At 41.5% G+C, this 27,198-nt stretch overlaps 1 protein-coding gene across 1 annotated transcript in view; it reads left to right on the top strand.

Annotated features, from left to right (window-relative positions):
• Window positions 1-17,272: 17,272 nt before the first annotated feature.
• The window catches only part of RAB7B (RAB7B, member RAS oncogene family), a 102,096-nt gene continuing 92,170 nt past the window's right edge, over window positions 17,273-27,198 (top strand). The window contains exon 1 of the mRNA XM_069238574.1: window positions 17,273-17,523. Within this exon, the coding sequence (XP_069094675.1) occupies window positions 17,512-17,523 (12 nt within the window). The 5' untranslated portion in view covers window positions 17,273-17,511. The remainder of the gene's footprint in view (window positions 17,524-27,198) is intronic.

Below are 27,198 nucleotides of genomic sequence, written 5' to 3'. Positions count from 1 at the left end.
TTGGATTGGAGCGGGGTGCATTTGATTGGGCTGGATTGGGGTGTATTGGATTGGTGTGCAGTGGATTGGATTTGGAGGGGTGGATTGTGGTGGATTGGAGGGGGATGAGTTGGGATGGAGTGGGTGGATTGGGATGAGGTGGATTAGATTGGAGTGGGCCAGATTGGAGTGTGGTGGATTGGAGTGGGTGGACTGGAGTGGGGCAGATTGGAATGGGGAATATTGTTTTGGATTAAAGTGGGCAGATTGCAGTGGGGCAGATTGCAGTGGGGCAGACTGGATTGGGATGGATTGGAGTGTGGTAGATTATTTTGGTTTGGCACTGGGCAGATTGGAGTAGGCAGACTGTTTTGGATTGGAGTGGGGTGGATTATAGTGGGCAGATTGGAGTGGGGCAGATTGTTTTAGATTTGAGTGGGGTGGATTGGATTGGAGCAGATTGGAGTGGGGCTGATTGTTTTGGATTGGAGCGGGCAGATTGTTTTGGATTGGAGTGGGGTGGATTGTTTTAAATTGGAGAGGGCCATATGGGAGAGGAGCAGATTGTTTTATAGTAGAGTGGGGCCGATTGGAGTGGGACAGATTGGGATGTACTGGTGTGGGGCAGATTGTTTTGGATTAGAGTGAGGCATATTGGAATGGGGCAGACTATTTTAGAGTGCAGCAGATTACTTTGGATTGGTGTGGGGCTGACTGGAATGGGACAGATTGTTTTGGATTGGAGTGGGGCAGATTGTTTTAGTTGGAGTGCAGCAGATTGTTTTGGATTGGAGTGGGGCAGATTGTTTTGGATTGGATTGGAGCAGATTGGTGTGGGGTAGATTGGAGTGGGGAAGATTGTTTTGGATTGTACTGGGGTGGATTGTAGCGGATTGGATTGGATGGGGAGGCTTGGGGAGGGAGTGGGCTAGATTGGATTGGGGTTATGTTCTTGCTACCCACGATCACAGGGGTTGTGAATATGGCGGCATGAGCAGAAGGTAAACATGGCTTTAAAATTCTTAGCACTCTACCTCCACGAGCAGCAAATAGGAGGCTAGAAGAAGAGCAAGAGGCCAACACTGGCAAATTTTGTGAATTCTGATACCATCTTAAACAACAATGACTTAAGGCTGCACTTTGCATGCACTGTGAGTTAAGATTGAGTCAACTTTTTGGGTCTGACGGTCTATGTCCAAAATGGTTAATTACAAACTATTCTTTATCGCAAAGACACTGCGACCAACAACGTTTTACATGGGATTAGTTTTCATCCATAATCACTTATAAACACCATACCTTATGGTGAACTGATTTGAATGTGTAGAAAGTGTTCTGATGATAAAGATGCGCCTGAAAAATACAAAGAAACCTTAGAAGGCTTCACAGCAAGGGCATACAAAACCAGTGTCCTGAGGAGTAATATGGACAAAATGAAATAATACTTCATAAAGACACGTTAATCACCCAAGGCAAACCAGCAACTGAATATAACAATGACCAACAACTTATAATCATGTACAGTATATAGAGCAAAACTATTCGAAAGATCCTAAACAAACATTGGGATTTCATCTCTTGATCCTGATCTTGGTTCACGTATCGGCAGGAGACCACTTTTAACCTTTCAAAAAGCACCGTCACTAAAGGATAAACTTGTCAGAGCTATTTTTCTGATAATAATTCTAAATTATAGTCACACAAGAAACAACAGTTTTTTCAAAATGCAACAGTTACAAAACATTTAAAATCGGTAAAACTACAAACGTGTACACAGACAGAAATGATCACCTCATTCCAATCAAATACAGAAGCACACGTGACTTTAAGTTTATCCTATACATTACTGAATGTAATGTGGAATTATATATATGCAACGTACCCCCTGCATGCTTAAGAACAGAATTTTAGAACATATTAGAACAGTCATATGTGGTTGCGAAACATTTGAATCAACATCCCAACAGTGATTTGGAATCTCTGAGGTGTTATGGTATTGATCATGTGCCTAAACATGAAAGAGGTGGAAATTGTACTAAGAAACTGTGACAACTTGAATCAAGATACATAATTTTGATAAAAACTAAGATTCCTTTTGGCTTGAACTGTCGTAGTTGGACTCTCGCTCCTCAGCGAGACTGCTGGTTTAGGGAGACAGCACTTTTGTTAGTAGGCGACTGAGTCATTTCTACAACAAGTTGCAACTGCCGGTCCAACCCCCCCAACTCACGAGCAGTACGTCATCAGAAAGCAGACAGCAAAGGTGATTTCTGGCAGTCTTATGCATGGTCTCTAGATTGCAACTTCTTAGGGAAGTTGTGGTGGAATGGAAATTCCCTTTTTCTCTTGTTAGTAACAAGTCTCATACACACACAAGAAATAAAGGAAATACAGAAGAGTTTTCAATATATTTATTGAAAAGACTGCAATTTACGATAAAATGCATGAGCTGCAATGATTAGGATAATGAATATTAATAAAAGCAGAATTGTGAAGATGAGAGTTGTGAATATGAAAATCCCCCACCATCTTACAATGAACATGGGATTTAAAATTCCTAATGACGAAAACCTAATCTCTTCACTAGTGAGAGCTAGGTATGATAAACCTAATCTGCCAGTACCATGTCCATGAGAAGCACTCCACAACCCTTGTTACCTTGAAATTAGGTCTCTAGATCAGACTGCGTGGTGACACAAAGGCTGAGATCTGCAGGAAGGTGATGTGTAGCATGGATGTCATCTGGAAGGAACCCCTCTAATGATCTTGTCCGTGTGAGGTATATTTATACAGATCATGTAGGATCCCTGACGCAGGCATGTTCCTAAACAACTGAGAAGATGGGGTAGTATCCATATTTTCAACGAAACATTATCATTCATTCTCCTCTAATCCGCCCCTTGTTAACAAAAGGGGTCTGTAGGAGCTGTCCTACAAGTCTATACTAAATTAATCAATTAGAGATGTTGCAGTCTGAACCATAAACACCAGATATCCCTCAGTTCCTCCCCCAACATAGTGTGTCCCAAAGAAAAGAATAGATTGTTACTCAAATAAGAAAAGCTCAGAACAAATCAAACCCAAAAGGTGATTTGTAGATCTGGAAGAGATGGGTAGGATGCCACAGCCAAGGCAGTCTCTCTTTGCACACCAGGCTCTAGAGAGTCCCTTCCACTCCTCCTGAAAGAAAGAATATACAAGAAAGGGTGAGATTTAAAAACACCTTTACATTCTGCTGTTGAAAAAAAAGGGTTCATTAGGTACAAAGGACATTGACAGCTGACAATCCATTGAAACAATTAATTATCCAAATACTGGTCCATTCAAAATGCACATATAGTTCTTTGTCCATATTCAAACCATTTGGGGCTTTAGTGTCTAAGTAAATTATGTTACATGATTCTCTCCTGCGTAGTTGCAATACCCTATTTCTTTCCTTATGGCATTCTTCACTTCTTTTAATTCCACAATATTTCAAACATTTCCAATCACTGAAATGTAATTGTTCAAAATGTTTGGCAACCAGGTAATGGGAATCTTTATTGGTAATGGCACACATGTATTCCAATATATTTTTGTGTACGGGGTGGATGGTGCTTTCCACATATTTCAAACCACAAGGAAATTTCCAAAATATACACCACATAAGTGGTTGCACATGTAATAAACTGCATTATCTTTCTCACCTGATCAGTACCTGTGTTGTATTCTCTATGGTTGTTAGAATTAGTGTATGCCTTAAATTTGCCACAGGTAAAGAAGCTCCTCAAGCTATTGAGATTTTGTTTGATTGAGGCTGTGATAGCAGTTATATCACCCTACATCACCAGATCTCTGAGTGAGTTGTTTTTCTGTGTGTAACAGGAGGTCAGACATTAATGAGATTTCGTATGACAGTATCACAGTTAAGAATTTTCCATTTTTCTGTGAGAACCTTATTGGCCAATCCACTGTCACTATTGTAAGTCATGATCAGTTGTGTGGTATTCTCAATGTCTGGGGTTGGTCTAGTTGAGATAAATAAAATCTCCTCTCTAGTCTTAGTTTCAATCCTATTTGCTGTTCTCTTAAGGGCCCATTCAGGGTATTCACATTCTCTGAATCTAGCCTGCATCATCATTAGTTCTTTCTGAAATTCACTGTCACAACAACAGTTATGCCTTGCTCTTCAAAATTTCCTATATGGAACACTTCACTTAAGTTGCTTTGGGTAGTTACTCGTGGCATGAAGTAAGGTGTTGTCCGCTGTTGGTTTTCTAAACAGTTTGGATATTAGCTTGTCTGCAACCACCTCTACATCCAAAAATACAATTTTGTAGTCACTGATGTGGCAAGCCAATTAAAGATTGTAATTATTGCTATTCAGTCCATTTACAAATTTCCTAGCATCTTCCTTCGAACTCTGCCAGATGAAAAAGAGGTTGTCTATGGACCATACCCATAACAAGATCTTGTTCATGTCATCTTTGTATCCAGGGGAGGTGGACATTTGTTCCTCCAACCAGACCATCAAAAGATTAGCATAGTGGGGGTGAAACAAGTGCCTATTGCAGTCCCTGGGTTTGTCTGTAGAGTTCACCATTGTACATAAATATATTGTTGTGTAGGCAAAATTGCATCATTTGCAAATGCATCTGAGTGTGAGCTTATAGTAATATAGGTATAGCCCTCAGAAAACGTTCTGTTGCTGTGATCCCTACTACATGATTAATGTATGTTTATAAAGACTTAACATCCATTGTCATTAGGAGACAACTGTCTTCCCAATTAATCCCTTCAATATGTTTCAGATAATCTTTTGTGTCTTCAATGTGCGATGGAAGAGTATTCACAAAAGGCCTCAGAAAAACATCTACTGTCACGGTCCGCACGTCGCTTACCACTGTTGGCTGAAGAAATTGAAGGACCACCCGGTCTTCTACTGGTTCTACTGTCACGGTCCGCACGTCGCTTACCACTGTTGGCTGAAGAAATTGAAGGACCACCCGGTCTTCTACTGGTTCTGGACTGACCAAGATAGGGGTGACCCTTTCTAGTAGCCACAATGCTGCTTGACTGGGAACCCTCCAGAAGGAGTCCCAGAGGAAAACCCCCAAAATGTAGGAAAAAACCTCTACACAAGAACTCCAGAAAAAGAGGAAAAAGTAATAAACAAAAAAGGAAAAAAATTGAATAATCTCCTGCACAGAGCAACAGGAACTGGAGAAAACACGGATAAACAGGAGCGAGGATCACCAACAAGCAGAAGTGTTTGCAACGCAAGGAAGACAAGAACTGAAGGGCTTATATACCAAGAAACAGGAAGTGATAAACAGGAAGAAAGAGCAACACCATCTTGGACTGGGAAGGCCGAATAGAAAAGAATAGGAAAAAAGTACCAGTAGAAAAGGAAAAAGAAAAATGCATGCTGGGAAAAAGAACACCAATAAGAAAGACAACATGGACACCAGAACAAGGAAAGAAACGAAGTTGGAAGAAAAGAAGGAGAAGAAAGAAGAAAAGAAGAGGATATTCCCCAGAGGTAAGTAAGGGTAAATATCAGGGAGGCAGGCTGGGGCACCGGCATGACCTAGAGCACGAAATGTGCTTTCTGGACCATGCAGCAAAAATAGGAGCACAAAAATGGGGGCCAACCACTGCCCGAAAGAGGAACGTCACGGTAGAGCATGGCGTCACATCTACGTAACATGAAGTGTTTTCCAAAAGGCTCCCATTAGAGGACACTATGGGCCTCAATACAACCCTGGCGGTCACCGACCGCCAGGGTTGAAGTGGCGTTCGTACCGCCAACAGGCTGGCTGTTCGAATCGCCATATTTTGACCACGGAGGTGTACTGCCATTTGATAAAGTTTGTTTTGACCAATGACTTTGTGTTTCACCACTGCGCATGTTAGTTGCTCAATGTTCACCAGTAGCACATGGTATGTTTTGTTCAGTTGAGCCGCCTATGGGCTTTGACATGGCATTAGCCATTACTTTCTGTATTCAGTTTAGCCGCCTATGGGCTTTGACATTGCATTAGCCATCACTTTCTGTATTCAGTTTAGCCGCCTATGGGCTTTGACATGGCATTAGCCATTACTTTCTGTATTCAGTTTAGCCGCCTATGGGCTTTGACATTGCATTAGCCATTACATTCTGTATTCTGCCTATTGGCTTTGACATGCTGTATCCAGTCTAGCCGCCTATTGGCTTTGACATTGCATTCCTATTGACTTTGACATGATGTATTCAGTTTAGCTGCCTATTGACTTTGACATGCTATTAGATATTCTGCCTATTGGCTTTGACATGATATTATATATTGCATTTTGTATTCAGCTTAACTGCCTATTGGCTTTGACATGATATCATATATTACATTTTGTATTCAGCTTAACTGCCTATTGGCTTTGACATGATATTATACATTGCATTTTATATTCAGCTCAGCTGCCTATGGGCTTTGACATGATATTATACATTGCATTTTGTATTCAGCTTAGATGCCTATTGCCTTTAACATGACATTGCATTTGATATTTAGGTTAGCTGCCCATTGCCTTTAACGTGGAGTTAGACATTGCAGTTGAGAATCCAAGCTGTATTTTTCCAAGCTGTGTTTTTGCACCAGAGAACCAAGATGTTTTTCTCACAGTAGACTAGACATGATAAGAGAGAGTACATGGGTGTTGTTCTCTCTGCTTGAGCTTGGGAACAGGAGTAGTCTTGGAGACCTGGCCAGTCTCCAAAAGGCTTGCTCAGTTTCACAGGTCTGAGAGGAGGGGGCACACCTTTGTAACGAATGTAACAGGCTGCAGAGAGTCAGATTCGAATCTGCCGGACCTCGTGCTGGAGCTTGGCGCCAGCTGCCAGCAATCCCGTGTGGGTAGATGAATCTCTCTTTCTCGCGGCTGACAGGGGTCATCAGCTTGCAGACCTTAGAAAGATGAAGCTGTGAATAGTTCCCACACGGTGAAGTATTTGTTTTGCTTTGCATTCAATATCTTATAAATATAACCTGCTGTGTATATTGCAAACTGATATATTTTGTTTGATTAACGCGGACTTGAAAGCTACTAATTCGTCATTCATAAATATTGTGGTTGGGGAAGAATTAACAACAATAAAAGTCTTCTTTGACCTCAGAAGTGCATTTCTGTTGTGTTATGTTAGTGCTTAGAAACTAGATAAGAGGAAAGCACTACAATTGGTACCAGGAGTCGTGGGGTCGGTCATTAAGAGGTGATTAAGAGGGTGTTGACGAGTTGGTAGATTTCTAAGTGCACACTTTAAAAGTGTAATTGTTTTTTTTGTTGTTTGGAGAATTACAGAAAGTGTTTTCTGTTTGGGGAATCACAGTAGCACGGCAGACCATGTCTGAGAATTCATGTGTTGATAAACTGCCTGATGGTGCTAAGAAAAACTGTGAATTGTTTTCTGTTTGGGGAATTACAGAAGAAAATGCATGTGTAGCTAAAAGGCCTGATAATGCTTTGAGAAATAATTTTGGTTGTACATATGTAGAAAACGTGTCTTTTGGAAGTAATGATGACAGAAAGGTCTGGATACCTTTATCTGCTTACAGAGAAATGCAGGAGAAATGTAGGAAGTTGGAACATGAAAATAGGAATTTACGTGAGCAAATTAGCCCGACTGAAAGTTATAAAAAGGCTGTTTATGAAGAATCTTTCTTGTCCCATTCCAGTAATGAGGGGGTTAAGACAGCTCCGAGCTGCACTGAGTTTTCGTGTGAGCCAGAAATGCATTCCTTAAAGAGACACCGAGTTTCATTAGCTTGTTTGATTTTTGGAAAAAGAATAGCCCTCATTTGAGAGAAATCCTAACACTTTTGTATATGGTCACTGTGAAAAATTATATGCAGCTGCGTGCTTGTGATTTGGCAAATGAAATAATGCAGACTTTAGGTTTCTGCGCAGTGCAAGAAGGAAATACTTATGTACATGTAAATCAAGAACAAGGAAAGAAAATAGTGCCCCTAGCTAGAATCATACAATGGATCTGGTACTTGCAAGACAGGGCTAGAGTACCACAGATAAAAGAATTACCGGTGAAATTGTGTGCACCATTTGAATTCGTGTCCACTGAAGATAAAAAGCATGTTTGTTTTACTAATGATTCATTGACTGAAATGTTGCTTTCTGGCACAGTAGAAGGAACAGCGTTGTATAATGTGTGTCAGATTTTAAAGCAAGAGCTACGTGAGATGTGTCATTTTTACGCTGATTTTTGGTTCATTGCTAATGTTTTAGCATCTAATTGGTTCAATTACCTTGCAGATGTTAATGAGAAAAATTCAGAGAGAGAAGTGTTCACCCAGAATTCTGCCTTAGTGGGGATGGTTAAGTGGGTGCCCCAGAAATGTGAACAGCTGAGAGAAAAAGCCACTTACAGGTGGGCAGAGATGAGAGAGATGCACATTCCCCTAGATTTGATAAAAACTGTGCAGCACGCACAAAAGCAATCTGTCATGCAAGCAGTCACAGAGCAGTTGGGGAGAGGAAAGTTACCAGGACAGAAATGGCAAATTGATCAGGTTTTAGGGAAAGTGATTGCTGCAAATTACCAAGGAAAAATCGAAATGATGCTGATACCTAGAAAAGAATCTGATTTATTCATACAAATTGGAGACAGAATGGCCCAACTTGACAAAAATGCAGTGAATGGAGGTTTGGTAAAGAATGAGTCTGCCCCAGCCCTTCTGACAGTGCAAGAAAAGGGAAGCTGTGGTGCAGCAGATAAAAACCTCAGTGCTGATGTGTGGGCTGAAGCCCCAAGTGACCCTCCAGAACCTGCAGAAAATATAACAAAGGGCCCCAAAAACGTCCTGCTGATTATAAAACAGGGAAAGAAAGAGGAAGGGTGCAGTTTAAATGAAAAATGTTATTTGCAAGAAAAGTCATACTTGTTTCTTTTGCAGATCCTACCACGTTTCGCCACTGTCCCTGAGTGTGCTGTGTGGTCCCCCTTCCGGTGTGTGCGTGTGGGGTCGGGGAAGGGACCGAATCCCCAACCTGAACCTGGCTGAGTAAAGTGCCAGCACCATGGATCCATTTTGCGCAAACTGCGCCTTCAGTTCAAGTTCAACTTGTTTGATTGCATTCTTCCACTGGAACTAAGCTGTGTTTTTTTTTTTCCCTCTCGTATGGAACTCTGACTTTTGCTTATCTTCCAGCAAACCTTTCAGGTGGACCGTGCACCTTTACATGAGCAGAACTCATGCCACATCAAATTGCTAACACTGTTGAATTAGAGACTCATTCAGAGTATAAAAATTGCCCAGTCTTTTCTATGTAGATGTATCTGATGTGAAAGGTTATGAAATCAATGTGTTAATTCACTTCTATTGCTTTACAGGGATTGCTTTGATCATAATGTTTTTTTTGTTTGTGCTGATGTTTTTTGTTTTTGTTTGAAACAAGAGATATGTGAAACAAAAATTCATTGGTCAAAGGGCGGAATGTACTGCCTTTTGATAAAGTTTGTTTTGACCAATGACTTTGTGTTTCACCACTGCGCATGTTAGTTGCTCAATGTTCACCAGTAGCACATGGTATGTTTTGTTCAGTTGAGCCGCCTATGGGCTTTGACATGGCATTAGCCATTACTTTCTGTATTCAGTTTAGCCGCCTATGGGCTTTGACATTGCATTAGCCATCACTTTCTGTATTCAGTTTAGCCGCCTATGGGCTTTGACATGGCATTAGCCATTACTTTCTGTATTCAGTTTAGCCGCCTATGGGCTTTGACATTTCATTAGCCATTACATTCTGTATTCTGCCTATTGGCTTTGACATGCTGTATCCAGTCTAGCCGCCTATTGGCTTTGACATTGCATTCCTATTGACTTTGACATGATGTATTCAGTTTAGCTGCCTATTGACTTTGACATGCTATTAGATATTCTGCCTATTGGCTTTGACATGATATTATATATTGCATTTTGTATTCAGCTTAACTGCCTATTGGCTTTGACATGATATCATATATTACATTTTGTATTCAGCTTAACTGCCTATTGTCTTTGACATGATATTATACATTGCATTTTATATTCAGCTCAGCTGCCTATGGGCTTTGACATGATATTATACATTGCATTTTGTATTCAGCTTAGATGCCTATTGCCTTTAACATGACATTGCATTTGATATTTAGGTTAGCTGCCCATTGCCTTTAACGTGGAGTTAGACATTGCAGTTGAGAATCCAAGCTGTATTTTTCCAAGCTGTGTTTTTGCACCAGAGAACCAAGATGTTTTTCTCACAGTAGACTAGACATGATAAGAGAGAGTACATGGGTGTTGTTCTCTCTGCTTGAGCTTGGGAACAGGAGTAGTCTTGGAGACCTGGCCAGTCTCCAAAAGGCTTGCTCAGTTTCACAGGTCTGAGAGGAGGGGGCACACCTTTGTAACGAATGTAACAGGCTGCAGAGAGTCAGATTCGAATCTGCCGGACCTCGTGCTGGAGCTTGGCGCCAGCTGCCAGCAATCCCGTGTGGGTAGATGAATCTCTCTTTCTCGCGGCTGACAGGGGTCATCAGCTTGCAGACCTTAGAAAGATGAAGCTGTGAATAGTTCCCACACGGTGAAGTATTTGTTTTGCTTTGCATTCAATATCTTATAAATATAACCTGCTGTGTATATTACAAACAGATATATTTTGTTTGATTAACGCGGACTTGAAAGCTACTAATTCGTCATTCATAAATATTGTGGTTGGGGAAGAATTAACAACAATAAAAGTCTTCTTTGACCTCAGAAGTGCATTTCTGTTGTGTTATGTTAGTGCTTAGAAACTAGATAAGAGGAAAGCACTACAGGAGGTAGCGCCGCGGTCACACCGCCGGGACCGGCGGTTTACCGCCATGGATGTCCCAGAGGTCAGAATCCGCCAGGACAGCGCTGCTTACAGCGCTGCCCTGGGGATTTTGACTCCCCTTACCGCCAGCCTGTCCATGGCGGTAGACACCCCCCTGGAAAGGCTGGCAGTAAGGGGAGTCGTGGAGCCCCGGGGGGCCCTTGGCATGGGCAATGCAGGGGCCCCCAGGCACAGCCCCGTCGCGATTTTCACTGTCTGCCTGGCAGACAGTGGAAAGCGCGACGGTGCTGCTGCACCCCCCGCACCGCCACATTGCCGCCTGCTCCATTAGGAGCCGGCTGCAATGTTATGGGCGACATCCCCGCTGGGCCGGCGGGTGGAAACTCTGTTTCCACCCGCCGGCCCAGCGGGGATGTCCAAATGCAGCCGGCGGGTTCTACCCTAATGAGGCCTATGGCTTTCCATATATTTAAAAAAATCCCAAAGCTGTACAGTTCTCTCTTTGTATTCTGCTTGTGTGATACTGATATAGCACCCTGGTTCATTCAGTTGTCTAGATGCTTCCTTAATGTACATTTAAATTGGCATAGCCACCACATTGCCACTCTTATCAGCAGGTTGTATGACAATATCTTTGTCCTTTGCCAGTGACTCAATAGCCTTTCTTGGTGACCAATTGATATTTTGTTTTGATCTCATGAAGCGTGTCCTTAATTTTCTGAGGTTTGCAATTACCGTGTCATGGAATGCATCAATAGCATCATAGGAAAGCATTAGGGTGAACTGAGACTTCGGTTTAAAACTAGTTTTCGCATTTAAATCATAGACAATATTCAATTCATTCAAAACCTCTTCAATGCCTTCTTCACCTTGCTGAGATTCATACAGAGTCATAAGGAAATCCACATCACCCGCTATCAAGTCCATATAACTTTTCACATTTTGTGCTTTAGATTTGAGGCCTAGCTTAAAGGCCTTTTTGAGTTTAGGTTTTCTCACCAATTTGACCAGCTCCCTGGGCAATAACACAATTTTTTTCTGTTACAAGGGATACCAGAAGAAATAGCAGAACAACTGATTTATAAATATATAGAGATACTTTAACTCCATTCAAACCAAGTTCTACATTTGTTCCCACTTTACCTGGGGATTGGTTGGGTATATATGCAGAAACAATGACACAAAAAAAATTAAAAATTGTACATCTCAAAGAGTAAGTGGCATGCAGAAGTCAATGACACGCTGAAAGTATACAATAATTTGGTAAGAAAATTAAAGGCAAACAAACAATGTATTGTGAAAATTGTGAATAAAGGAGGTAATATTGCAATGTGTACACTCAATGTATACATGGAAGAGGCACATAAACAGCTAAATTACAACAAATGCTGTATGAAAATGGCTAATCAAGCAGCAGATGTAGTTAAAAGGGACTACCACATTGGATTAACAGAATGGTGGAATGAAGGTTTATTAACACAAAAGGAATATACAGTATGTTCTTAAGGAAGGATGATCCAAGGATGCCAATGTTTCATTTAATTCCTAAAATTCACAACAACGTGATAAAACATCTAAGACTACCACATGTGAGTAGTTTTCATTCCAGAAGTCTGATTCCTAGTATACCATATGGTGAAGCTTTGAGAGTGACAAGACATCGTAGTGAACAGAAAGAATATGAAAAGGCACAACAGGATATGGCTTTGCTTTTCCTGGAAACATGATTTATACAAAATGGAGTACTAAAAAAGCAATTTAAAAAATGAAAAGGGAAAAGGTACTCTTTGGAAAGGGAAAATTCAAAAAATAAAAAAAGTGCTGTCTAGATTTATTCATATTTAGAAGAGTGGGATCCATGCACCATGAACTGGTTAGAAGCAATCCAGTTGACACTTTCAAACAAAATTAATGAACAAAGAGTCAAAAATTTCGAAAGTGCAGCAAAAACAAAAGACATGTCATTATGCACTTAATAAAACAAATTACAAGACACCAGTTAACAAAGTTCTACAAAAATCAGAGGAGCATACATGTGCCAAACAGAGTATGCAGTCTGTGTGTTAGTTTGTCCATGTGGGCTACAATATTTAGGCATCACAATACATCAGGTACAGCAAGTCAAGTTACAGCCTAAACAAATAAGGATACAAATGTATTCAATTGCACAACATTTTGCTGAGATGCACAATAATAAAGGCAAGGAGTTGAAATATTACGTGATTGACTCCATACTTAGAAACACATGATGGGCCAACAGAGAAAAAGAGTTGTGAAGGCTGGAGTTAATTTACATTATTAAATTGGACAACAAGACTCCAACTGGTTTAAATATGGAAGAGGAGTTATACATTCATCTATAATCTGTGCCAATTCCTATTAGGTACAAGAAAAGTAGCTGTATAGATGAGATTTAGGTCTCTCTTTAGCAGTTAAAGAGTTCCAGACAGACTAACTGTATAATGTATACAATGTTTTGTGGTAAGAGAGGCATGAACACAGGTTTGAGACATTATAGATGTAATAGCCCACTAGGGCAGGATTTTTAGTAATTTAAATATATTAAAATATATACAAATATTAAAATATATTAAAATACCATGCAGTATTGAAGATGAGCTAGCCCACTTGGGCAGAAATGTAATTATGACTCACACCACATTAATCATATGTCTCATGCTGGTGTTAGAAAGAAAAATAACAAATGTCATCAAAAAATTATATAGCTGAAGAAAAGCGTAAGGAATAAATTACATTTGAATGTTTTGCAAAGTTAAAAGGCATGAGGCTATGTTATTAGAAAAAAAACAATATAATGCAAAGAACTTTCAAGGAATGATTTTGTTGTAATAAGAATATATTTGAGTTGCAAAGTCAAATGACAAAACGAAATGCGTAAGAATAAAGCGTAACAATATTTATTTTATGGTTATGTAGAAAGTAAGCATGTGCGCCCAAGATAGGGGCCACCCTATGTGAGCAAGGCTGGGGATCAGCTGAAACGAGTTATGACAACAGCTCAATAAAATATGGGTTTTGAAGAAGAACTTGGAGTGCTGGCATCTGGATCTGGTTTCTGAAGCTGTAACCGGAATTTGTACTATATATATATATATATATATATATATATATATATATATACACACAGTTGAAAAGTATATGGTTTTAGCTATCTATCTGTCTATATGTATATATATATATATATATATATATATATATATGTATATATATATATATATATGTATATATATATATATATATATATATATATATAAAATATTATATATGTATATGTATTTATGTATATATACGATAGTTAAGCCAGCTGTTTTATAAGAAAAGTGTTTTTAGTGTTACTAATAAGTTTAGCCCTTTTTGACAAATCTCTACAACATTTTCCAAAAAGGTGATGGGACGGGGACCCAGAAGAACCCTCCCGGGCCAAAAATGAAAAAAAATTATCAAAAATTACTGTGATCTTGCAGGACTCCAGCTGGGCCGTACACAAACAAAAGCAAAAAAGAAAATGGCAGCTGAGCCACTTTGTTTTAACAATGGGAGGCAGGTGAGTGGCCTCCCTTCCCCTAGTCTTTACAGGGCGCAGACAGCCTACCCTCAAGCTGAAATGTATACATATATGGGGAGGTGGGAACACACTGTCTGCAAACAGTGTTGTACAGACTAAACACTCTCCATAGAGTGAAAAATTGTACATGACCCACTTTTCTACTCATATCAGTTTCTTTTCTGAATGTAGGTTCAGTGACTGTCAGGGTTTTGATACAGGTAAAAAGTGTCTGTGGTAGGACATTAGTTATGTAGCAGGGCTTCAGTATCTGGAGGAACTTGGTTTTCACTGAACAGTTGTACATAGATTAAACACTGTGTGCAAGAAAGGTTACCCTTTCATCCGTGGTTCATAGTCAACATGAACTTGGCTATCCATGAAGTGTATGGCATAGAGTCAATGTTGCATTTAACACATAACACCCTTCCTTTAGCATATGTAAAGCTTGCTTTACCTACGGGGTGTATGATAGCAGTATTGATGATTCATATTATTCTGAGCTATTTTGCACTTACTTTCATAGCTCTAATGCTATACAAGTTCATAGAGTAATGTGTACAAAAGAAGCTTGGATGGTGTCTTCGGTGATGTCATCAATTATATCATAAATAAATTATATAATTTGAGATGCCATCAGTGATGTCATAAATGATGTCATAGAACATGTCATGAGTAATGTAATATATGCGATTATAAGCGGTGCATGATACAGAATACCAAGCCATTATAATGTAAAACAGTATTACAGTACAAGTGGTACTGGTGTAGCATTATTGCTCTGGGAGCTGGTCAATAATGCTAATTGCATACTGCATTGTGAGGCATCTATTGGCTGTTCAGCTGTTGACATTTCTGTGACTATCAAACCACCAAAACATGCCTCTGTTTTTTTTACATCTGTAATGAGACTATATGCAGTGCATGGCAGGGGTGCGAGTCATAGTTAGCTGTGGTAACTATAACTGGTGCATTTCTGTGTTTTTTTTTAGTTCAAAATGTTAATGTTGTCACTGACATATTCACCTAACTGACTTTAACATTTGTTTTTTTTTTCATTTAATATATACAAAGTCTTTTAAGTACCACATACTTGACTTCTTAAGAGCATATAGTGAAAGGAGTAAAGGGCCAAGGAGTTGGTGTCCAGATTTTCACCATCTGCTTTGGGTACACATTTTAATGTGCTTGTGTGAATCAAGGCTGTGTATATTTTGAGCAAAAACAATGAGCTTAACAATAGCCCCACCGAGTGACCAGTGAGAGGGGTCAAGCTACACCTCCTGAGGGGAGAGTCGTCTATGGATATAGATGCGTGCCCAGGATACATGATGTGCACAAGCCAAGGCATGGCTGCATCCCTGGTTAATGTACTACTTTGGTCCTGTGTTCAAAGGCATCACCAGGAAACGTCTAGGGAGAGCAGCGCATCTTCCAAGTAGGAGTCTTAAAAGAGTATTCTTTCGGTGGACTCTCATCACATACATATGTGGCGTCGCTCCTGCATCCTTGTGATGCTCTTCATCGAAGTGGCAGGGACAGAGGGGACCAACGGCAAAGTCCTAGTGCTCAACTTTGACAGGCTGTTACACCGTGGGCGGCTAGAATCTCAGGTGCCCCTCCCCTCATTTTACAGGAGATCCTGGTTCTTTCTATCACTCTTTAGGCTCCCTGGCCACACTGTGGCTGACAGGGAAAGTCTGCAGATGTGACCTATACAGCTGGACCAGGCTCTCAAGAGAAGGAATTCTGAAAAATATCTACTCTTGCCAATCTCCAAAGCTCAGAGCAAAGTGTGGGTGTGGTGTGTGCATGCACTAAGTAACAAGAAGTAACTGAAGGCTTGTTTTGGAACCTAAAGGCAGTGACTCATAGTTGCTTTTTGAGTTGCAGGGCCAAATGTATTTCATGCTTGGTCTGGTGCCGTAGAGTTTCACGTAGACTTAAAGGGCCTATCTATGCTGTACTTGGAAGGGCTGTCCTCGTGGGGCTTTAATGGAGCCTCAACCGAACACGAAAAGCATATTAAAGATCATTAATCCAAACACACACAAGATCAAGAGTGCTAACGCCTGTGAACCTGCAACATCCGCATTTTGCTCCTTAAAGCATATATGAATTTCATTTGTCTGCTGGCTGACATATCAGTAAGATTATTGTATGATGAAGTTACAAAAAAAAAAGTCAAGGGAATAGCAACATTTTGGCTACAAATGAGGACGCCCCCTTTTTCAATATGAAGAGCTGCTACATACAGAATACCAAGCCATTACATTGTAAAACACGATTCCAGTGCAAGTGATATTGGTGTAGTATTGTTGCCCGGGGAGGACGGCAGTAGTGATTATTGTATACCACATTGCGAGGCATCTATTGGCTGTTCAGCTGTAGACATTTCAGTGACTGTCAGTCCGCCAAAATATGCCCGTGGTGTTCATACATCTCTAATCTGAACGGCCTCTGTCGATTCACAAACAAATGCCCCTGAAAGCAGCTCTATAAGTTCACCAAGTTAGAAGTATTTTGGGCACCCCTTCGTCCTATATTTGTGTTACGTTGGCATATATGCTACCTGCACTTCCTCCCATTGCATGGACAATTAGTTATTTAAATAACGTTTAGTCGTATACATATTGTTTGGTAGTAAACGTATATGTTGTGTGCAACTGCGTGTTTTTTTTTTAATATTTCATTATAACTCCGGTGACGTTATGAAAAACACATATAAACATTAGCATTCTTTAAAAAGAAAAGATCAGCCTGTCAGTCATGAGTAAGTCAGCCGTGGGTGTATTTTATCCCTGGGCGCCGGGCGTGCAGACCTGCTTGTGTTTGGGCCTGTTTTGTGCAGCCTTGGAGATCCGTGTAATCCGAAGAGGCGCTCTCGTGAAGTCACGCTGGGACGGCCCCTTTCCCTGCCCTCTGACTGAAAGGCAAAGAAATAAACACGGCAGCCGGGTTCGGAGGGCGAAGCTGGAGGTACGGGGAACTTCCCTGCCCTACAGCGGACCGACCTGCCCTCAAACACAGAGTGAAAGCAAGGGCCAGAATCGAGGAAGACGCGATGGGCTCCCGAGAATAAATAATTCCTTCCTGAGCTAACTGCTGCTGCGCGAGTTTCCGTCACAGCTGGAGTCCAGGAGAGAATGCCCAAGCCTGTAAGTTACTTTTTTCTTCTCTATTGTCGTCTCATCTTTGCGCACCCTCCCCTTCTCGGTGGGTAAGAGTGAGTTAATGCTGGCTGTTCGCTTTGCCTACCATAAGCTTCCCTTTGTTTTCTTTGTTTAAAAGGGGTAAAATAGCTTTCTCATCCCCCCTCCCCTCCCTCCTCTCTCTCTCTATGGGCTCTTGCTCTCACAGACGGGTTCTTTAACTGTACTGAAATTATTCACCATAGCTCAGCTATTGCAGACCCCATCTAATTTTGTTCAGTCATTCCCTGCCCCCTGGTAACGTTGCAAGCATCTTGGTAAGATGGCGTTGTGGGTTATTACAATTGTGGCACCAGTTTGTCCCGCATCTTTAAGTGACATGGTTGAAATTCAGCCGGACTGGCTTGGCGTTTCACCCTTGTAATGTCGATAACAAGCATGTTATTGATATTTAGAGTTCGCAATAAATCAAATGGCTACGGTGGAGAGGCAGTTGTGCTTACAAGAGTTACATGTACAAAAAAAGCTTGTGGGACCTGTGTGGAAGGGAATGGGGCATTTGAGGGAATATTTCACAACAGGCTCTGTAAAACTACGCAACTGATATAGTTTTATAAAGAGCTTATTTATTTTGTATAGTTGGGTGCTTGACAACGTATCTCAGGCATGAGTCACTTGTTCACATCACCAATTCAGCAAAGGTCGCGACCTGTGACCTAAATCCTCCTGTCGGCGCACGTGTGAAAAGCATCGAAGGCCACACGTCATAAACGCTCTAGTTTCACTGCCTAGAAGTGCAGAAGACCCTAAGGGAACGCAAATCGAGTGCGTGTGGCAAAAAGCCTCCCGGGGGTACAATGAGTCAAAGCAAGTTTAAAGGGGTTGTTGGCACGGTGCCCACCGGACGCCACACTACGTTCACGGACTTGCTGGTGCTGTATGTCTGACCTCCTCTAGAGGGAGAGGCTTAACCTTTGCATCTATGATAAGAACAGTCCTTGGGTCAGGAACAATAAAGGTCAGAGGTCGCCCCAAGTCTGACACTTCTCAGACGTCTTTAATTAAGGTATTTATTGGGTTCTTTGTGTTTGTGGAGATATTTGGGGCTCATTTTATAAAGTGACAGGCCTCTCACACAACTCACGTTGGGCCAGATGTCTCAATATTTGACGCAGCGCAACGCAGCAAGACAACTTACTGCGCTGTGTCAAATGGACAGAGCAGGAATGTGCTATATCAATGAAGATATGGTGCATTCTTGCTGTCCCTCTGTGCTGATGCACTAGTGGCTGCCAAGCGCAAACGCTGGCACCCGTGCGCCATGGTACATTGCAGGCAGGATCATTTTTGTGCAGGAAAAGACACCTTCATGCACAAAATCAGACCTGTGAGGCTTTTTTCTCTTCCTATGTGTGGTGTAGAATGCAGCACATGTAAAAAGAGGAAAAAATGAAGAGAAACAAACCTATTGGTAATGTCTCTGTGCTCCGCTCAGATGAGGACCAGCAAAATGCATAGAACTCATCATCAGAAAGTTAAAAAGAGGGGCATTTGGTGGCAGAAACATTAACATAGGGTGCATTTCTGTATTCAAATACGTTTGTATACAGCTTTGACTCAGATACAAGTGGCTCTGACTCCTTCAAAACAACCTTTAGTAGTAACTCTGTAGTAGTAGTAGTAGTAGTAACCTGTAGTAGTAGCCCAGGCCCAAACTATTTTCTATCCAGACGTAAGCAACCGCACATTATTTAGATAACAACCAGACTCATCAACGGCTTACATTGCCTTTGTATCACGCAAGGTGAAACAAGGGCAACTCAAGCCCTTAAGTGAGATTACTAGGCTTGAGTCGGAAGTTACCTTGCATGGCTCTGCATTTCATGGTAAATTTGTAACACGTTTCTGCCTTGCGTTACTCAGCCCTGGGAAAGCGTTCCATTGGTGGAGCGTGGGTGTTTCCACCCTTGATTTTTGGTGCATTCTCAGATTTACCAATACTAGTAAACCTGGGTATGCATCAAAATGCTAAGCCTGCCCTAGGGAGGCATAACAAGGAGAAATATGCTTACTACATGGTAAGACAACTCTCACAAAGTCAATTTAATTCAGCTATGTACCATGTCAAGGCAACCACGCCATGCTTGACCATGAACGCTTTCCAGCTATTTTTGTCCCAACAGTATGACACAAGAGTCAATGATCTGTTCCATAATCTTAATCAATGGCTCAAATTTGTAGTAATAGAATAGTAACAGAGGGGCCAACACCACAAAGGTTGCTTCCATGCATTATAGGTGTGACACCCTCCTGGAAATTTTGGAGCAAGTCAGAAGTAAGTCAAGAGCAAGTCATGGCTACTTAGTGACAAATCTTTGTAACTCGGTCCCAAAGTAGCAGTGATAGCTGATGGCTAAAATCCTTCAATGCATCTTGAACTGAGCCAGCCTTTTAGTCACCCTTTAATCGTGACAAACTTAACTCCCTGAAGTTACTTTCTTTATCCACGCTTCTCTGCCCTGTGGCCCAAGCTGTGAATAGGCAGAGCACCTACACTCCTGTACATATCATATCCCTTATTTCCCATCAGACCTGTCTCTTAAATAATACCGCCAAGAAGCTGAGGTTGGCCAGAACTTGTTTTGCAAGTCATGGCGGTTAATTTCAGTTCTTCATAAAAAAGAGACAGGTTTCCCAATAGAGCACCAAACCGCAAGTCCTTAAGAAGTACTGCTTGTTTTCCCTTGTGCTTTTTGTTCCTTTACAACAGCTGCTTTTTCACATCCTTGAGCTGTCCTTAGGGGCAGCCAGCTGCCACTCTTGGTTGAAACAAAAAAGCCCCTCTGGTTCCCAATTGTCATTAACAATACAAAAGAAGGGCCCGGTGCTTGAGATGCAACAGCCTGTTTTAACAGAAGGTAGTGAGATCTTGAGGGGGAGAGGAATATGTCACTGTGCATACTCCCGGTGGGCAGGAAGTTTCAGGACTGCTGCACCTCTACCCATTAAAGCAAGTGTGGGCTTCAGGTGCCACGTCGTTGGAGGGGTGTCTGACAAGCCCTTGATCGTAGAGTGATTTACCATTGAACTAGGCAGGCAAAACCCAACCAGGCCTAATGCACACACCTTCACCTCAGGCGCCTCCCTTCAGCTCTTTCTACACTTTGGTCCTCTCACAGCCGGTGAGTGTTTGAGCACGCTGTACAAAGGGCGCCTTGCCCATGAGGGTCTTTGGGCAGTGCCCCACATATCTGGCCCATGTCATTTCGAAGGTTTGAAATTATGCACCACTGTCTCTGCCACACAGCTGGAAACTCTGAGTCACAGGGAAAATAAAAACTGTGCGTGAGCCTCACGTCCACAAATTGACCATCAAATATATTCAGTTTGCGCTGTGATACTGAAGCTCAGTTTGTACTCTGATGCTGACAGTTTGTGCTCTGATGCTCAGCTTGTGCTCTGATATTGACTCTCAGTTTGGGCTCTGATGCTAGCCCTCAGTTTGTTTTCTATTGATGATGCTCAGTTTGTGCTCTGTTGCTGAGACTCAGTTTGTGCTCTGATACTCTCAGTTTGTGCTCTGAAGCTGACACTCAGGTTCTGCTCTGATACTGATGTTCAGTTTGGGCTCTGACGCTGATGCTCAGTTTGCGCTCTGATATTGACTCTCAGTTTGGGCTCTGATGCTAGCCCTCAGTTTGTTTTCTGATGATGATGCTCAGTTTGTGCTCTGTTGCTGAGACTCAGTTTGTGCTCTGATACTTACTCTCAGTTTGTGCTCTGAAGCTGACACTCAGGTTCTGCTCTGATACTGATGCTCAGTTTGGGATCTGATGCTGATGCTCAGTTTGTGCTCTAATACTGATGGTCAGCTTGGGCTCTGATGATGATGCTCAGTTTGTGCTCTGATACTGACGCTCATTTTGAGCTCTTATGCTGAAAGTCAGTTTGTGCTCTAATACTGCTGCTCAATTTGGGATCTGATACTGATGCTCACTTTGTGCTCTGGTACTGATGTTCAGTTTGTGCTCTGATGCTGACGCTCACTTTGAGTTCTGGTCCTAATGTTCAGCATCCTGCTGGGTGGGTGGGATCTAAAATTGCAGCTTGTAGATCTCCAGCATGTTGCTCTATGCCAGTTCTCCAACACAAATGGCAGGCCTTGAGTCACAATGACAGTAGTTTTTGGTGCATGGTTGATGCACAAACAAGGAGGAGGGAAAGGAAAATTATTAATATATTGTATTAAGATATTTCCTCCCTTAGTATTATGTATCACTGCATTGTCTGCCACGTGTTAATAGGTATAAAAACCTGTCTCATTGGGGTTATGATGCCAAATAGACCCAACTTTAGGGAAATTCCATTAAAGAAGATGAAGGACTTCACTTATTAAAGTGACTTGCTTCATCATCAGGCCCTTCCTCTTGGTGGGGCCTGCGGTTACACACTCCTGGGAAGCGCTTTCAAAATAGGGAATAATATGTACCTCCTTGAAAAGAAGTCTAGAAGGGCTAAGGATTAAAAGTACAAAAGTGGAAGGGGATTTACTAAGGAAACTTTATTGGTCCCATCGTATTTTATGTGTGATTGTGGTCAGTCAGTCTTGTGGCAGACCAGTGTTCTCTAACTGGGTTCACAAGCCTTACTTAAGGCAAATAACACCAGTCTCAGCCAGGTGGCCTTAATGTAGGCCTGATTAGTCATGATCATAGGACTGCACTAACAAGAACTGACTGACTGACTGGCCACATATCATTTTTACCAAAAGCTAGGGATAATTATAGTGATTCAGGGAACTGTTTCTTCATTATGATGAATGCCCCAGACCAGTTAGGGCCATCAACAGTGTGCAGAAACATGTTGACAAGAACTGGGGTTCTACATTATGTAGTTTCCTGAGTACATTCATAAAGTTCCTTTAGTAAATTGTATTAAGGCAGGAAATATGCACTTGGTTTATTCACTGGTGTCTGTCCTATACAAATGTAAAAAAGAAAGAAAAAGGAGTGCAGTCCGGGTAAATATTAGGGTTTACCCATATTGATCAACATTTTCTCCCTGTCAGTGTACCTTACATATCCCTGTGTTTTCATGAGCATAATGTTGGACCCTCACCATTGTCAACCTCACCTACCGCTAAGTGTAAGAAAGAGATAGCTTACCACATTTTCATACAGATTCTGGCAAGCTTATTTTGTAGACTTGTAAAGAAAGGGACAGTAATTACAAGCATTGATTTCAATGTTGTAACGTGGACTCTATTTTACCAATCAGTTCACCAGCACACATGAATTAATCCACTGCAAACCTTGACCTCACTCCCTATCTTTGTTTTTAACATTTTTAAGGACAGACACCAGTGAATAACGCAAGTGACAATCCCCTCGCCTAATAGAATTTTGTTTTATAAGCCAGAATGTTTTTATTGATTTTAATGCAACGAGTACATGAAATCATCAAGGTTGGAAAAGATCGCCCTTTTAAATTATACAAAAGAAGAGAACAGATCCCTTCTCGTTCTATGAAATGCGCATGTACAAACAATAATGGTTTTAAACCCAGTCTTCATATATTCTCCCTCCCCGTCAGGGAACAATCAAAAGGAAGCATTTATCAATAGTGACAAAAGTAGGAATAATTGCATGGCTCAGGATTCTTTCTAGTACTCACATTTTCAGCCATTGTAATAGGTCTCCACGATATATCATCTAGTAAAGGGCTATTTATTTCACCCTAGCGGGGAGCAGGGATTCAGAAAAGATTTCAGGTAGGCAACAGGGCCCTAATTGGGGTCCCTTCCGAGAGATAAGTAAACAATGATTCCCAAGTAACCTTATAGTTCTCAGCATTCTCAGCTAGGCCTCAGGATAATTTCTCTATGGCCATAAGTCCAAAGTCGAGCATGCCATTGGTTGTTATCTGGAGGTTCTTTCTTCTCCCAAGGTACTTTAGAAACACTGATCTACTGCATTATAGGAGGTGTATTTTTGGTTCCTACCAATAAAATCAATTGACTAAACTAACAGATGACATTGTTTTAAAAGGAAAGCCCTGGATTGAAACCAGTCAATCAATCTGAAATTTGTAGAGTACACTACTCATCCCTGAGGGTTTCAAGGTGCTGTTGGGGGTAAGGGGAGTGTTGGTCAGTCGAAGAAATGTGCCAATGGTGTCACCTGGTGACCTTACATAAATTTGCTCCCAATGGTAGGGAGTGGGTATTCCAGAGCAGGGACGCCGTGGAAAATCCAGGCCTAGAAACACATTTATGAGATTGTGGGTATTCACAAACTGTTTCTCTGTCCACTTATGCCCTGGAAATGGGTGGCAATACAATCCTGTTTATAGCATGTCATTGCCCTTGAAGGGTGACAATGGGGAGGGACCACCTCCAATTGGGATGGAGTTTTAGGGGCTCGGAATTTGTATTGGTAAAAATTATCTCCCTGTGGAAGAAAAAATAAATAAATGTGATCATGCATTTTTGCACGTGCATTTACACAGAATGTACAATTACACATGTGCAGCTGACTTTGACTGTCCATAAATGGGAATCTAGAAAAAGATTAGACTTTACACAGTAGTCTTAGAAGACTTTGTGAATCCCAGAAATGTGAAAATCGTCATTCAAGCAGTGGTGTGAACCACTGTAGTACATATTTTAATATTATAGAGAATCAGCCCATGGTGAACCCCTATTGTGTGGGTGAGGTAGGATCCCTAGGTAATTCCCACCTTGACTATCCAAATAGTCTGTAAGTGGGCGAATTATTGAGAAGCTGTTACATGGTTTACTAAGTTAGGAATACTGGACCATGTCTCAAATGCCACATTAAACTTTAATTTTACTTGGTTTTGATTAGTTACTTTTGAAAGGCTAACTTCTATAACAAGTTATTTTTATAGTATATAAGCCCACCGTTTTTACTGCTTCCAAGTACTGCAAATTACAGATATTACTCAATGTACTTTTACGTAGCTGATTGACAGAAGAAGGAAGAAAGACTGAGTTAGCCTTGCTAGGTTTTGAACGAATGACTAGGGAAGTGTGAGGTTTAGAAAGTCCAAGATTGGCAAAATTGGAAAAAGGAAGGGGAGATTCAGCGTCCCTTCATGGCAGCATGAAACAGTTCCCTCTGTTCCTTGAGCAGTTGGTAGACTGGCCATGCTTGGGAGCTGTCTTCAGTGAGAGCACCCACTCTCTGCAACACCCTCTTCCCTAAGCTCCACAACTCATACATTTCCTAGGAAATGTTATCCCCGTCACCTACTGGGAAGGCCATTACAGCCCCCTTTATGACCAGAGTCCGGTCACAAAGCTCCCTCCCAAAAGCCCTTCCTGCAGAGTCCACTGGCCCGTCGCCCTCTTTCTCAATTTTACTTTCACTGAATCTGGTGCCCTTCACAGGCTGGACTTCCAGCAGCTGAAGAACAGCACAGTTGTGTTAGCGCAGGTTGGAAAGCTTCACTTTGTTGACGTGGGACAATGTCTCTCAGCTTCACCAACAAAACAATTCCTAGCTCGCTCAGCTTCATACGTAAAGATAAAACTTTCTCCCTTGATGGCTGGGGCCATCAGACTGCACAGATGTCAATAGCAAGTGGCTAAACAACCTACTTGTTATAAAGAGGGGTGCTCAGAACCTGAGGCACGAATCCAGAGGAGACAGAATCCACAAAGAAGTCGAAGTTGAATAACAGTTATGAGCATCCAGATATGAATATCCATGTTCCACGTTCAGCTCACAACAAATCCTGAAACATGGAGGGTTATTATATTTATTAACAAGCACTGTCAAGGCCAATAGGTCTTGCTTTCATTGTAGTTAGAAGCTAATGGCTTTGCCAAAACTGAGGGCCCTCTTGATTTCTATCTCAGTAGAGGCCCTGTCTGAAGTGTACAACAAGACATACACAATGCACAGATAATATGAAACCCATCAGTGTGGCAAGGCCTAGAGAAGTCTTTAGTGTAGCACTCTATGCACACAGTGTATGGCTAACAGGGAACTTCGAAGTGTGGATGGGAAGGGGAACTGGACATAGACAATTCTACAATACAGAGCCCTGAATACACAATGCATGAAGAACATGGAGCCTTTCAGCGGCATGAATGAGACAGGTCTTTAATACAGAGGTGTATGCACACAAAATATGTATAATGTGGGCAGCACGCTTCAATCATTAAAAAGAGACTGGTGAGCTCTTTGGCAAGCTAAGTCTGAGAAAATTATTCCCTGATTTTTGTCCTTATTCAAAGTGTTTTTTAAACAAGGACGGTGTGCCTCATGCGCACTGTGTGACAGCTTCATCTGAGGGGCTCCTCCACCCACACCCTAATAGTGCATGTTGGGGTCATCCTAAGCTCCTCTCAACATTGCAGTCCTTAAGAGTTTTGGTGTAGTGAGGTTAATGTGTATTAAAATTGTACAAGTGTCTAAGCAAGGGAGCTAAAATTAATAATTGGAAATGTCTGGGGCCACGAAAGTCCAAACAATACATAAAGATGCTTTTAAATTGGGTATTTATCTTGTCACATTTCCTATGCTTCAGAGACAGAGATCAAATGTCAGGTTATGTCTTCTGACAATTAGCTGTTGTTTTAAAATATGGGGTCTGGTGGTTCACCGAAGGCAGATTTCTACGCATTATCAACATTGTATCTCAGTAAAATTGTAGGTCTCTGGAAATGTAGTGGCCGTTTCAGTGTAAAATGTGCTGTCTGTAAATGGTGCGCTACCACACGATGCTTTAGTTACAATAAATATCACCCACCTCGTCCATTAAACCTAGGTCGTCTGCACAAGTTTATTGTTGTAAAAATGGGGTCGTAGTTCTATAAACTTTGGGAAGCTCTTCATTAGATTGTTAAACTGAGTCTTCGAGCATTGCGTCCTCGCGACACTGCCATCTTGTAATCTTAATGATTTGCTCTCACATATTGTTTCTCCTAGGGAAGTTGCACTCGTAAATCAAGCTATTTCCACAAAGAAGCTGAACTTGTACGCGGAAATTGCTTTATGAATCACACCATCTGTCTCTTGGGCCCAGTTGTGTCAAAGGGGAAAGTGGAGATTCCCATGTTTCCATTTTTCATGACATATGGGACTCACTGGAACAGCGTGTTACACTTTGCTGCAGTTATCACTGATACTGCGATGGCTGCTACCTGACACTGCTAACCTGGCAAGAGGTCACGTGGCACAGAAACAAGCCCTTCAGTTCGCGTTGGTATAAAACACTTTAGTGTCTTGACAATCAAGGAGCAGCATACTGGTGCCCCTTTGTCCTCAGTAGGTATCCTGTGTTTGTGTAACTTCTGTAGCAACATATTCTACCATTTTATCGCGGAAAAGAGCAGCGGTAGGAAAGCCAAAGCCTAATGTTTTCTCTCTTCGAATTCTGGGGCCAATAGTCCTACATTTGTAATGGGAAAAGCAAACTACAAGTCCCAGAATGCAAACAATAACTCCGGGACTGAAGCGCATACTCAAACGAAAAGGGACAATTTGTCCTGTTTAGGGTTAAATGGCACACGTCCACGCTCGCAATAATGGGAACCTACATGATGGCGCATAATGTGTGTTTTAATGTTCTAATATGAGGTTTCTCGAGCCTTCATTGATGGGGCCTCATTTTTCACTTTTGAAACAAGCACAACAGTGTCATTGCCTTTTT

The sequence above is a fragment of the Pleurodeles waltl genome, chromosome 6, assembly GCF_031143425.1.
Source record: "Pleurodeles waltl isolate 20211129_DDA chromosome 6, aPleWal1.hap1.20221129, whole genome shotgun sequence".
In the NCBI taxonomy this organism is placed as follows: Eukaryota; Metazoa; Chordata; class Amphibia; order Caudata; family Salamandridae; genus Pleurodeles; species Pleurodeles waltl.
The sequence above is the reverse complement of the archived record's forward strand: the minus strand, read 5'-3'. Positions and strand labels throughout refer to the sequence as shown.